A 14,277-nucleotide genomic window follows, 5' to 3' on the forward strand; every position below is an offset into this window, starting at 1 on the left:
CAATGCCAAGCATTGACAAAGCCCCTCAATGCCAAGCATTAACAGAGCCCCTCAAAGTTAAGCATTAACAGAGCCCCTCAATGGCAAGCATTAACAGAGCCCCTCAAAGTTAAGCATTAACAGAGCCCCTCAATGCCAAGCATTAACAGAGCCCCTCAATGCCAAGCATTAACAGAGCCCCTCAATGCCAAGCATTAACAGAGCCCCTCAATGCCAAGCATTAACAAAGCCCCTCAATGCCAAGCATTAACAGAGCCCCTCAAAGTTAAGCATTAACAGAGCCGCTCAATGCCAAGCGTTAACAGAGCCCCTCAATGCCAAGCATTAACAGAGCCCCTAAATGCCAAGCGTTAACAGAGCCCCTCAATGCCAAGCATTAACAGAGCCCCTCAAAGTTAAGCATTAACAGAGCCCCTCAATGCCAAGCGTTAACAGAGCCCCTCAATGCCAAGCATTAACAGAGCCCCTCAATGCCAAGCATCAACAAAGCCCCTCAATGCCAAGCGTTAACAGAGCACCTCAATGCCAAGCGTTAACAGAGCCCCTCAATGCCAAGCATTAACAGAGCCCCTCAATGCCAAGCATTAACAGAGCCGCTCAATGCCAAGCGTTAACAGAGCCCCTCAATGCCAAGCATTAACAGAGCCCCTCAAAGTTAAGCATTAACAGAGCCCCTCAATGCCAAGCGTTAACAGAGCCCCTCAATGCCAAGCATTAACAGAGCCCCTAAATGCCAAGCGTTAACAGAGCCCCTCAATGCCAAGCATTAACAGAGCCCCTCAATGCCAAGCATTAACAGAGCCCCTCAATGCCAAGCGTTAACAGAGCCCCTCAATGCCAAGCATTAACAGAGCCCCTCAATGCCAAGCATTAACAGAGCCCCTCAATGCCAAGCATTAACAGAGCCCCTCAATGCCAAGCATTAACAGAGCCCCTCAATGCCAAGCATTAACAGAGCCCCTCAATGCCAAGCGTTAACAGAGCCCCTCAATGCCAAGCATTAACAGAGCCCCTCAATGCCAAGCGTTAACAGAGCCTCTCAATGCCAAGCATTAACAGAGCCCCTCAATGCCAAGCGTTAACAGAGCCCCTCAATGCCAAGCATTAACAGAGCCCCTCAATGCCAAGCATTAACAGAGCCCCTCAATGCCAAGTATTAACAGAGCCCCTCAATGCCAAGCATTAACAGAGCCCCTCAATGCCAAGTATTAACAGAGCCCCTCAATGCCAAGCATTAACAGAGCCCCTAAATGCCAAGCGTTAACAGAGCCCCTCAGTGCCAAGCATTAACAGAGCCCCTCAATGCCAAGCATTAACAGAGCCCCTCAATGCCAAGCATTAACAGAACCCCTCAATGCCAAGCATCAACAAAGCCCCTCAATGCCAAGCATTAACAGAGCCCCTCAATGCCAAGCATTAACAGATCCCCTCAATGCCAAGCATTAACAGAGCCCCTCAATGCCAAGCGTTAACAGAGCCCCTCAATGCCAAGCATTAACAGAGCCCCTCAAAGTTAAGCATTAACAGAGCCCCTCAATGCCAAGCGTTAACAGAGCCCTCAATGCCAAGCGTTAACAGAGCCCCTCAATGCCAAGCATTAACAGAGCCCCTCAATGCCAAGCATTAACAGAGCCCCTCAATGCCAAGCATTAACAGAGCCCCTCAATGCCAAGCATCAACAAAGCCCCTCAATGCCAAGCATTAACAGAGCCCCTCAATGCCAAGCATTAACAGAGCCCCTCAATGCCAAGCATCAACAAAGCCCCTCAATGCCAAGCATTAACAGAGCCCCTCAATGCCAAGCATCAACAAAGCCCCTCAATGCCAAGCATTAACAGAGCCCCTCAATGCCAAGCATTAACAGAGCCCCTCAATGCCAAGCATCAACAAAGCCCCTCAATGCCAAGCATTAACAGAGCCCCTCAAAGTTAAGCATTAACAGAGCCCCTCAATGCCAAGCATTAACAGAGCCCCTTAATGCCAAGCATTAACAGAGCCCCTCAAAGTTAAGCATTAACAGAGCCCCTCAATGCCAAGCGTTAACAGAGCCCCTCAATGCCAAGCATTAACAGAGCCCCTCAATGCCAAGCATTAACAGAGCCCCTCAAAGTTAAGCATTAACAGAGCCCCTCAATGCCAAGTGTTAACAGAGCCCCTCAATTCCAAGCATTAACAGAGCCCCTCAATGCCAAGCGTTAACAGAGCCCCTCAATGCCAAGCGTTAACAGAGCCCCTCAATGCCAAGCATTAACAGAGCCCCTCAAAGTTAAGCATTAACAGAGCCCCTCAATGCCAAGCATTAACAGAGCCCCTTAATGCCAAGCATTAACAGAGCCCCTCAAAGTTAAGCATTAACAGAGCCCCTCAATGCCAAGCGTTAACAGAGCCCCTCAATGCCAAGCATTAACAGAGCCCCTCAATGCCAAGCATTAACAGAGCCCCTCAAAGTTAAGCATTAACAGAGCCCCTCAATGCCAAGTGTTAACAGAGCCCCTCAATTCCAAGCATTAACAGAGCCCCTCAATGCCAAGCGTTAACAGAGCCCCTCAATTCCAAGCATTAACAGAGCCGCTCAATTCCAAGTGTTAACAGAGCTCCTCAATGCCAATCGTTAACAGAGCCCCTCAATGCCAAGCATTAACAGAGCCCCTCAATGCCAAGCATTAACAGAGACCCTCAATGCCAAGCATCAACAAAGCCCCTCAATGCCAAGCATTAACAGAGCCGCTCAATTCCAAGCGTTAACAGAGCCCCTCAATGCCAAGCATTAACAGAGCCCCTTAATGCCAAGCATTAACAGAGCCCCTCAATGCCAAGCAATAACAGAGCCCCTCAATGCCAAGCATTAACAGAGCCCCTCAAAGTTAAGCATTAACAGAGCCCCTCAATGCCAAGCATTAACAGAGCCCCTCAATGCCAAGCATTAACAGAGCCCCTCAAAGTTAAGCATTAACAGAGCCCCTCAATGCCAAGCGTTAACAGAGCCCCTCAATGCCAAGCGTTAACAGAGCCCCTCAATGCCAAGCATTAACAGAGCCGCTCAATGCCAAGCATTAACAGAGCCGCTCAATGCCAAGCATTAACAGAGCCCCTCAATGCCAAGCATTAACAAAGCCCCTCAATGCCAAGCATTAACAAAGCCCCTCAATGCCAAGCATTAACAGAGCCCCTCAATGCCAAGCATCAACAAAGCCCCTCAAAGTTAAGCATTAACAGAGCCCCTCAATGCCAAGCAACAACAAAGCCCCTCAATGCCAAGCATTAAAAGAGCCGCTCAATGCCAAGCATTAACAGAGCCCCTCAATGACAAGCGTTAACAGAGCCCCTCAATGCCAAGCATTAACAGAGCCCCTCAATGCCAACCATTAACAGAGCCGCTCAATGCCAAGCATTAACAGAGCCCCTCAATGCCAAGCATTAACAGAGCCCCTCAATGCCAAGCATTAACAGAGCCCCTCAATGCCAAGCATTAACAGAGCCCCTCAATGCCAAGCATTAACAAAGCCCCTCAATGCCAAGCATTAACAGAGCCCCTCAAAGTTAAGCATTAACAGAGCCCCTCAATGCCAACCATTAACAGAGCCGCTCAATGCCAAGCATTAACAGAGCCCCTCAATGCCAAGCATTAACAGAGCCCCTCAATGCCAAGCATTAACAGAGCCCCTCAATGCCAAGCATTAACAAAGCCCCTCAATGCCAAGCATTAACAGAGCCCCTTAATGCCAAGCATTAACAGAGCCCCTCAAAGTTAAGCATTAACAGAGCCCCTCAATGCCAAGCGTTAACAGAGCCCCTCAATGCCAAGCATTAACAGAGCCCCTCAAAGTTAAGCATTAACAGAGCCCCTCAATGCCAAGTGTTAACAGAGCCCCTCAATTCCAAGCATTAACAGAGCCCCTCAATGCCAAGCGTTAACAGAGCCCCTCAATTCCAAGCATTAACAGAGCCGCTCAATTCCAAGTGTTAACAGAGCTCCTCAATGCCAATCGTTAACAGAGCCCCTCAATGCCAAGCATTAACAGAGCCCCTCAATGCCAGGCATTAACAGAGCCACTCAATGCCAAGCATTAACAGAGCCCCTTAATGCCAAGCATTAACAGAGCCCCTCAAAGTTAAGCATTAACAGAGCCCCTCAATGCCAAGCGTTAACAGAGCCCCTCAATGCCAAGCATTAACAGAGCCCCTCAATGCCAAGCATTAACAGAGCCCCTCAAAGTTAAGCATTAACAGAGCCCCTCAATGCCAAGTGTTAACAGAGCCCCTCAATTCCAAGCATTAACAGAGCCCCTCAATGCCAAGCGTTAACAGAGCCCCTCAATTCCAAGCATTAACAGAGCCGCTCAATTCCAAGTGTTAACAGAGCTCCTCAATGCCAATCGTTAACAGAGCCCCTCAATGCCAAGCATTAACAGAGCCCCTCAATGCCAAGCATCAACAAAGCCCCTCAATGCCAAGCATTAACAGAGCCGCTCAATTCCAAGCGTTAACAGAGCCCCTCAATGCCAAGCATTAACAGAGCCCCTTAATGCCAAGCATTAACAGAGCCCCTCAATGCCAAGCAATAACAGAGCCCCTCAATGCCAAGCAACAACAAAGCCCCTCAATGCCAAGCATTAACAGAGCCGCTCAATTCCAAGCGGTAACAGAGCCCCTCAATGCCAGGCATTAACAGAGCCCCTCAATGCCAAGCATTAACAGAGCCCCTTAATGCCAAGCATTAACAGAGCCCCTCAAAGTTAAGCATTAACAGAGCCCCTCAATGCCAAGCGTTAACAGAGCCCCTCAATGCCAAGCATTAACAGAGCCCCTCAATGCCAAGCATTAACAGAGCCCCTCAAAGTTAAGCATTAACAGAGCCCCTCAATGCCAAGTGTTAACAGAGCCCCTCAATTCCAAGCATTAACAGAGCCCCTCAATGCCAAGCGTTAACAGAGCCCCTCAATTCCAAGCATTAACAGAGCCGCTCAATTCCAAGTGTTAACAGAGCTCCTCAATGCCAATCGTTAACAGAGCCCCTCAATGCCAAGCAATAATAGAGCCCCTCAATGCCAAGCAACAACAAAGCCCCTCAATGCCAAGCATTAACAGAGCCGCTCAATTCCAAGCGGTAACCGAGCCCCTCAATGCCAGGCATTAACAGAACCCTTCAATGCCAATCGTTAACAGAGCCCCTCAATTCCAAATATTAACTGAGCCACTCATTTCCAAGTATTAACAGAACCCCTCAATGCCAATCGTTAACAGAGCCCCTCAATGCCAAATATTAACTGAGCCACTCATTTCCAAGTGTTAACAGAGCCCCTCAATGCCAAGCATTAACAGAGCCCCTCAATGCCAGGCATTAACAGAGCCCCTCAATGCCAGGCATTAACAGAACCCCTCAATGCCAGGCATTAACAGAGCCCCTCAATGCCAAGCATTAATCCTGACCTGGCTCGCAAACTAAAACCCACTGCCCTTGTGGGTTTCCAATCATCAGATTGGTATAGGACAAAAAAAAATAAAAACACGTAGGAAGCGGGTACTATAAGTGAAAGAATCAAGGATAGACACTAAGGGATAACCCTTTGGAGTAATTGTAATAGACAAAAAGGAGAAGAGAAACGTGATCTGTCCTGGTATACCACTGTTATAGGAATAAAACCTTTATTGTGTATAAGTAAAAGGATTAGGAGAAACCTAAAACAAGGCAAGGGGAGAAGGTATAAAACATACAATATATAATATATAAGAGTACACAATGGTAGAATGTCTAAGTGGTGGCGATTGTTATGCACAGCCACTAAGAGTTTCTATATCGAATTACTATTATGTCACAATACTGTTATTAAGTAAGCTAGACCCGTGTGAATGTTATAACAATAAATAGTGACAGATTATATACAAGTCCCACTTTGGGAAGTGCAACTAAATAACAAGAAGTAGCGATGTGTAGCTATAAGTAGTGTTAGAATGGCATAGCTTGTGTTTAGCAAGCATAGAGACCACCTTAGGGATGGGGATCATTACCTAAATGAAGACAGTATCCTGATACATCGTCATACAGAAAATAAATAAATGGATAATAAGGCAATAAACTCCAAATATCAAAATAAGGAAAAATGATAGTTCAAGAAAAGATATGGAATTCTCTGCCAGAAGAGGTGGTTTTATCAGAGTCCATACAGAGGTTTAAACTGCAATTGGATAAATACTTCCCAAACCATAACATACAGGGATATAATTTCTAATTAGTGGGGTAATAGCTGCTTGATCCAAGGAGACATCTGACTGCTATTTTGGGGTCAAGAAGGATTTTTTTCCTAGTTTGTTGCAAAATTGGAAGCGCTTCAGACTGGGTTTTTTTTTACCTTCTTTTGGATCAACAGCGAAAACATATGTGAGGATGGCTGAACTTGATGGACCAAGTCTCTTTTCAGCTATGTAACTATGTAACTATGTAACTATGTAACTTTTACTCTTTGTTCTGAGTTGAAAGTAAACCAGGCAACACATGGGATTTGCGTATAATTGCATGTCTGTTCTCTTACTCTAGTTCCTACACAACATGAAACGTCCGATCTGTTATACACAGATATTAAAAAGCCAAAGAAAAAAAACGAAAAGATGATATCGAAGCTTTCTGGGAGACAAAGTGCGCATGAAGGTATGAGACAAGTTGTATGTGGCTTCTGGTAAAAACTGCTATTGGGATCTCACTGATTCCATCTCATTAATCTCACATAAACCCCGACACTCTCCCTGATCAGCTGTCTTTATGACTATCCTCGAACTGCTTTCCATTCTATACACACAGATAACATGTCCTTCATAAAATATCTACTGACCTGCTGTAAATCCAGGGTTAACGCTCCCTGTTTAACCCCCTCCATCTTTCCGCTGATTTAACATTTAATTTATCACCCAGAGTATAATATAAACTGGATACTGGACCAGGAGCTGGTATTGGAAGTGGCAATAATAATATGATAATGTCTATAATTATTCAAATAAATATATTCTAAAACAAGCTCACTATCCCTGTATTAATCTATTCTAAATCTGTAAAGTCTGTTTGTATTATTCACAATATCCAGAAATAACTGCATGAATAATGGAACGTTGACCAACGCAGTCTCTGTTACATTAAATGTGAAAACGCAGCAATGTTTGGGCGCAATTTGCTGATTGATGTAATGTTTTCAGAATTAACTCCCAGTATATAATTCCAGGGGAAGAATCAAACAGTAATAATTCTATAAATCATGAAATCGGTAGTGAACTAGGCAAATAATTATCTATAATAAGCGCTAACAATAATGGGGGGGGACCTAATGTCCTCCCTCCCGGCCCCCACCCCTGAGCGGTGGGTGGGGGCCATAAATAAACATTTTAACCCCTAGCTGACTAGGGGTCCCCAAACTACCCCTAACTACCACCCTCATCCTAAAAATAATGAGGGGGACCCTTGTCTTAATACCTGTAAAAAAAATAGACTTACCATTTGATGTCTTCTTTCTTCTAAAATCTTATTTTTTTCAGCCCGAAAAAGGCCAAATAAAAATCCAGAATAACCGACGCACTTAAAAAAAAAAAACGAGCGCAAATAAATAATAATCCTTATTCGCCCATGGAGGGCTCCGCGCAGACTGAGCTCTGCAGGGCGGGGAAGGCTTATAAAGCCTTGACCCGCACTGCAATTAGGCTCAGAGCACTCTGATTGGTGGGTTTAAGACATCCAATCAGAGTGCTCTGACAGGTAAATGAAGAGACTGACAGGTAAGTCCTGTCACAGCACTCTGATTGGTTGGCTTGAAATCCACCAATCAGAGTGCTCTGTGTCATTTTACACAGCGTAGGAAAGTTCTTTGAAATTTTCCCACACTGTGTAAAATGACACAGAGCACTCTGATTGGTGGATTTTAAACCAACCAGAGTGCTGTGACAGGTAAATGTAGAGTCTCTTCATTTACCTGTCAGAGCACTCTGATTGGATGGCTTAAACCCACCAATCAGAGTGCTCTGAGCCTAATTGCAGGTCGGGGGAAGGCTTTATAAGCCTTCCCCTGCCCTGCAGAGCTCAGTCTGTGCGGAGCCCTCACCGGGTGAAGATGGATTATTATTTTTTTTTGCGCTCAGGTTTTTTTTTTTATTGCTTCGGTTATTGGTGGATTAAGTAACCAATCAGAGTGCTCTGTGTCATTTAACACAGCGTGGGAAAATTCCAAAGAACTTTCCCACACTGTGTAAAATTACACAGAGCACTCTGATTGGCTGGATTTCAAGCTAACCAATCAGAGTGCTCTGTGTCATTTTACACCGCGTGGGAAAATTCAAAGAACTTTCCCACGCGTGTAAAATGACACAGAGCACTCTGATTGGCTGAATTTCAAGCTAACCAATCAGAGTGCTCTGTGTCATTTTACACAGCGTGGGAAAATTCAAAAAACTTCCCCACACTGTGTAAAATGACACAGAGCACTCTGATTGGTTAGCTTGAAATCCACCAATCAGAGTGTTCTGTGTCATTTTACACAGCGTGGGAAAATTCCAAAGAACTTTCCCACGCTGTGTAAAATGACACAGAGCACTCTGATTGGTGGATTTCAAGCCAACCAATCAGAGTGCTTTGACAGGTAAATGTAGAGACTTGCCTGTCAGTCTCTTCAATTTCCTGTCAGAGCACTCTGATTGGATGGCTTAAACCCACCAATCAGAGTGCTCTGAGCCTAATTGTAGGGCGAGCAAGGCTTTATAAGCCTTCCCCGCCCTGCAGAGCTCAGTCTGTGTCGGTTATTCTGGATTTTTATTTGCCCTTTTTGGGGGCTGAAAAAATAAGATTTTAGAAGAAAGAAGACATCAAATGGTAAGTCTATGTTTTTTTTTACAGGTATTTAGACAGGGGTCCCCCCTCATTATTTTTAGGATGAGGGGGGTAGGTAGGGGTAATTTGTTTGGGAGGAGGGGGGTGACTACGGGTTTGGGGACCCCTAGTCAACGGGGGGGGGTTTATTTATGGTCCCCACCCGCCGCTCAGGGGTGGGGGCTGGGTGGGAGGACATTAGGTCCCCCACTTATTGTTGTTTAGGGCCCCCACCTGCTGTGCAGGGGTGGGGGCCAGGGGCGAGGACCTTAGTTCCCCCCCTTATTGTTATGTAGGGTCCCCACCCACCGCGCAGGGGAAGGGGCGGGGGGAGGACATTAGGTCCCCCCTAATTTTTATTTATTGCCCCCACCCACCGCTGAGTGGTGGGGGCCAGGGGGTGGACATTAGGTCCCCCCTATTGTTATTTAGGGCCCCCACTCACCGCGCAGGAGTGGGGGCTGAGGGGGAGACAACAGGCTGCTCACTGTTTCATAGACACACCCCTACTTGTGGTATAGTTTAATAATACTAAGTGACCAGCTTCTATAGTAGGCATGGCTGTGATGGCTTCTAAGGGCACACGAGTCAAACGCTTGTTGATTGGCTGCCCTGCAGCCTTTCAAAACGTATCATTAAATCGCTGAACTGCAAACTCCAACCCGAACATACAGTGATATGTGCATGTTCGGGTCCGGGGTCCAAAAAAGGTAATGTTCGGTACAAACCCAAACTTTTCAGTTCAGGTTCGCTCAACTCTAATTACCACCTCTAATATCAGCTCCCGGCCCCGTAACCAGCTTGTATTATACTCTGGGTTATTCTTTGTTATAATGGGATATATCTATGTGAATATTTACAGATATCATTGTATTAGTACCACCTCTAATATCAGCTCCCGGTCCAGAATCCAGCTTGTATTATACTCTGGGTTATTCTTTCTGCTATTATAACGGTTTGATATGACAACACTGAGACTAGTTTGTAATGCGATATTTAGTTTATGAAAGCCCACTATTTTAGAGGAAATTACCTGCGTATTTGCACTGTTTTTTGGATGATCACAAGCTACTTCTTTAACCCATCATTATGTCAGTTTTCACAACACTGTCCTTTCCTGGTTCTCATTCTCTCTCCAAGAGCTCCATTAATGCTTCTCTGCTGTCACTCCCTTGGACCCAGGTGATGTCCCCTCTGGTGTCTTTCTTGCCTTCCTTTTAGTCTCTATCCGTCCTGCTGCTTCTGGTAATTATAATTGTTACGGTTGACCTCAGGCTGGCTGAGGGTTGGACCGCTTAGATGTCCTGTTTCTCAATCCTGGAGAGCAGTAGCGAGATTCCAACAGCATTCAATGATAATTCTGTAAGTGTAAAACATCCAGCTAGCTATGGGTAGAGCTAGTAGAAAGCATTTCCCTGCGAGTTGAGGGTAAGAACACTGGTTTATTGATCACTCATGCACTGCTTAAATACATATTTTCAGGTCAGAGGCACATCCCTCTGGACCTGATGGTACACAGGGGGACAAAGGGCAACAACCAATGGGGACAAAGTGCATTCTTTCAAATCCTCCCCTCTAGCCTGGAGATAATTAGTTCCAACGGTTACAGTAATTCAATTATCTCCAGTCACATGCAACATTATTACTTTTATGGATACATGAAAACTGAATAAAAATACATAACTTATACACTATAGTCTTTAATTGTCACATTCAACCTGTACTCAGACAGCTTGGATCTGAGCGCACAAGATATATGAAAAGCGCTCAGATCTCACGAATGGCATGAGAACGCCATGGAGATAAAGATTGTATTGAGGGCTGTTCGGCAGTTATCAGCCCAGGGATCCTCGGCCATAGTATCCTGCAAGGGTTCGGTGTACCCTACGTAGTCTTAAAATGCCGAACGGCACGATTGTTGGTATTTTATACACGAATGGATGGGGCATGATAAATTCCAGTGGGGTTCGTATGAAATGGTATCCGAAAAGAGTACCAGGCATTTGCCGACCAGGTCCCGCTGTGCGTTCGGTAGTTAAAAATGGCCGCCGCCACGTGTTCGTGAATACGAACGGCGACTACCCTGTTGACGGTCAATTAGGCTGCGGTTAACCACAAAACCGGAACTCCTGGGTGGTTAATCAGGGGCACACTTCTCAGGTAGGGTGGTCAGTTGTTCGAATGTTTGTTCGGTATTGTAGAGGTGAACAAGGTTAATTAGCGGCACATGCCAGGGCCGGGTGGTCGGTCATTTGTACATACGAATGACCCGAGACAGTTCTTTTGTGAAATTAAACAACAATGTAACAAGATAGTAGCAGACAGAGGGGACTTTGTAACAATAATATCTCACTTTTATTTATACAAATTACTCATCTCCTGGCACTTTACAATGGAGAATAAAGCAGCAGCTACAGCGCTAATGTGGGTTTTTCCTAATACACAACACACATTCAACAATACAAACAATACAAGTGGTCAGAGAACAAGACGCGCAAATATAATGCTCCGGTAACATGTTTTGGTTTCTGACCACTTCGTGTTGTTTGTATAATATCTCAATTGTTTCATTATCATCTATCTACCAGTAACCCAGCAATTTTTTACTCCCCTACCGCTTTTCTACCCTCCAGGAACGTGTCAATAACTACTCTCCTCTGTCTGATTTCCCATTTCTTACAACTAATTCTTTCCAAAACTGAGTTTCTAAGATTCCCAAGAGGGGGTAAAGGTTCTAGTGAGACCCTGCAGTGAGTGAGCAAGGAGTCTAGACATTGAACCAGAGTGACCATGGTCAACCCATGAAGGTTCAGGTTTTGTCCTTCTATTCTACATCCCTTTTCCTATGAGAAATGTCCCTCCCCAGTAATGTGTTAGATCTCTTGAGGTATTTGAAGTTTAGTCACAATTCCTGTTTTTCTCCAAGATTAGAATATTTAGGGCTTCTTTCTCTCTTGAAATGTTTGTAGAATTAAGTTACACAATTTTGTCTTTAACATGGATAGCGCCCCCCTGCTGGTCATCTGTCTGCATACCTTATCATCAAATCACAAATCATTAATAAGTGTACTGAGATATCTACATCTATCAGATAATCAAAATGTCCTATTTCCCTAGACATTCCAGTCCATGAAGAGCTTCCCATTACGTATGCAGATATTAACACAGCAAACAGACCGCATGAGATTCCACATTCTATGGCTTTATGTTTTTCCGGTGGAAAGCAAGGTAAGGTGTCCTTTTCTCTGGAGATCCCATGATGTAGGAAGTGTCCAGCGGGCAATCAGACACTCAGGATAACCAAGCAGTCGATCTGCTTTATGGGGAAATTGTACTTTTTAATTCAAACAGTATAGTATAAATGGTATAACCCAGGGGTTTACCTCCAGATATCAGGGAACCTTTTCATATCAGTTTTTCTTTGTTACTAAGAAATTTACTATTTACTTTACGAATACCCGCGAGCAGAAAATTGGGAGATTTTACTTCAGCACCGACTCGGGTTCATTTCCAATCTAATCATTAAATAGCCAGAAGCTTGCTGCAACTACTAATTACCAACAGACGTCCAACCATGTCCCTATTTTTTACTGGCTGCCTGCCTATAGTGCCATTTGTACGTTTGAGTTTGACTTTTTTATTATTATTATTATTATTTATTATTATGTATATATTTTGCCCTATACTGAACTATCAGCTGACAATGTATCGTCTTGTTACAGCAGTGCTAACATCACTGCCTTACAACTGGGAAACTCAGATTCTAATCCCAGTCTGCCACCTCAACAGTAAGAGCTAGACACCTAATATAAATGTTAATAATAATAATAATAATAATAATAATAAAATGAACTAGTGTCGCAGGTCCCTAATTAAAGTTAATTTTCTGAAAAAATGTTCTGCTGAACCAAAGCATTCCTCTGTGGGATATTTGACAACATGAAATGAATATAACAGAATATATTATTATAATATATATATTATATTCATACAACATTGTAACGGACCGTTTCAGCAGACAAGGGGTTAAAATCGTTTAGGCGATAATCCCCTTTTCACAGACAGGCACAGCTACTGTAGAAACACCAAAACTCACGAATTGGACATAAGTGAATGCACCAAACTCCCGAACTGCATACAAGGGAATAAGGTAGCACTCCAAACTCCCAAACTGGAACCTCACGAATAGCTGCTAGCAGACGAACAGGAAAAGCTCCCAAGCGGCTTACACTCCTGGCAGTCAGTCCCTATCAGCATACAGTAAATCCCCCCAAGAACGAGACAAGGCTCCGTGTTGAGGGTCAAGCAGTGGTCTGTTTATTAAGGGCTACCTGCCCCTGTATTTATGCAGGTCTCCCACCTGGTGGACACTCCCCTAGGGGACCAGATGGAAGACTGTAACAAAAGACAGACATTTAGCATTTCAGGACAAACAGAAGTAAAACATCCCCACAATGCATCGTATACCCTTAATGGAAGCAAATTAGGGATAACAACACACGAAAAGGACTTGGGAATTGTTATAGACAACAAACTATGCAACAATGTGCAATGTCAATCAGCAGTGGCCAAGGCCAGTAGGGTATTGTCATGCATGAAAAAGGGCATTCATTCTCGGGACGAGAATATCATTTTGCCTCTTTATAAATCACTGGTAAGACCACACATTGAATATGCTGTGCAATTTTGGGCACCTGTTCTAAAGAAGGATATTATGGCACTAGAAAAAGTGCAGAGGCGGGCTACAAAATTAATAAAAGGAATGGAACATATCAGCTATGAAGAAAGGTTAACAAATTTAAACCTATTTAGTTTAGAAAAACGTCGCCTGAGAGGGGATATGATAACATTATACAAATATATTCGAGGCCAATACAAACCATTGTGTGGAAATCTATTCACAAACCGGACTTTACATAGGACACGAGGTCATGCGTTTAGACTAGAAGAAAGAAGATTTCGTCTAAGGCAAAGGAAAGGTTTTTTTACTGTAATAACAATCAGGATGTGGAATTCTCTGCCTGAAGAAGTGGTTTTATCAGAGTCCATACAGATGTTCAAACAGCTACTAGATGCATACTTGCAAAAACAGAATATTCAAGGATATAATCTTTCAATGCCATTCTGGGGTCAAGAATGATTTTTTTTCCTAGCTTGTTGCAAAATTGGAAGTGCTTCAAACTGGGTTTTTTTGCCTTCTTTTGGATCAACAGCAAAAAACAAATGTGAGGAAGGCTGAACTTGATGGACGCAAGTCTCTTTTCAGCTATGTAACTATGTAACTATGTAACTATGCATCCTGGCTTCCTCCCCTCTGCCCTGGAGAAGTAATTCAATTATCTCCCAGGACAAAGGCAAAACTCCATTACACACGTGGGGACACAAAGACAGACTATCACTTTAAAATACATAATGTCACTTTTTACACATAAAAC

General features: G+C 44.1%; 1 protein-coding gene across 1 annotated transcript in view; it reads left to right on the forward strand.

Moving 5' to 3' along the window:
* LOC134610520 (uncharacterized) overlaps nucleotides 1-14,277 on the forward strand; it is a 60,058-nt gene that overhangs the window by 20,417 nt on the left and 25,364 nt on the right. Inside the window, exons 3-4 of the mRNA XM_063453487.1 lie at nucleotides 6,536-6,646; nucleotides 11,960-12,070. Of these exons, the coding sequence (XP_063309557.1) occupies nucleotides 6,536-6,646; nucleotides 11,960-12,070 (222 nt within the window). The remainder of the gene's footprint in view (nucleotides 1-6,535; nucleotides 6,647-11,959; nucleotides 12,071-14,277) is intronic.

The sequence above is a fragment of the Pelobates fuscus genome, chromosome 5 (assembly GCF_036172605.1).
Source record: "Pelobates fuscus isolate aPelFus1 chromosome 5, aPelFus1.pri, whole genome shotgun sequence".
Classification (NCBI taxonomy): Eukaryota; Metazoa; Chordata; class Amphibia; order Anura; family Pelobatidae; genus Pelobates; species Pelobates fuscus.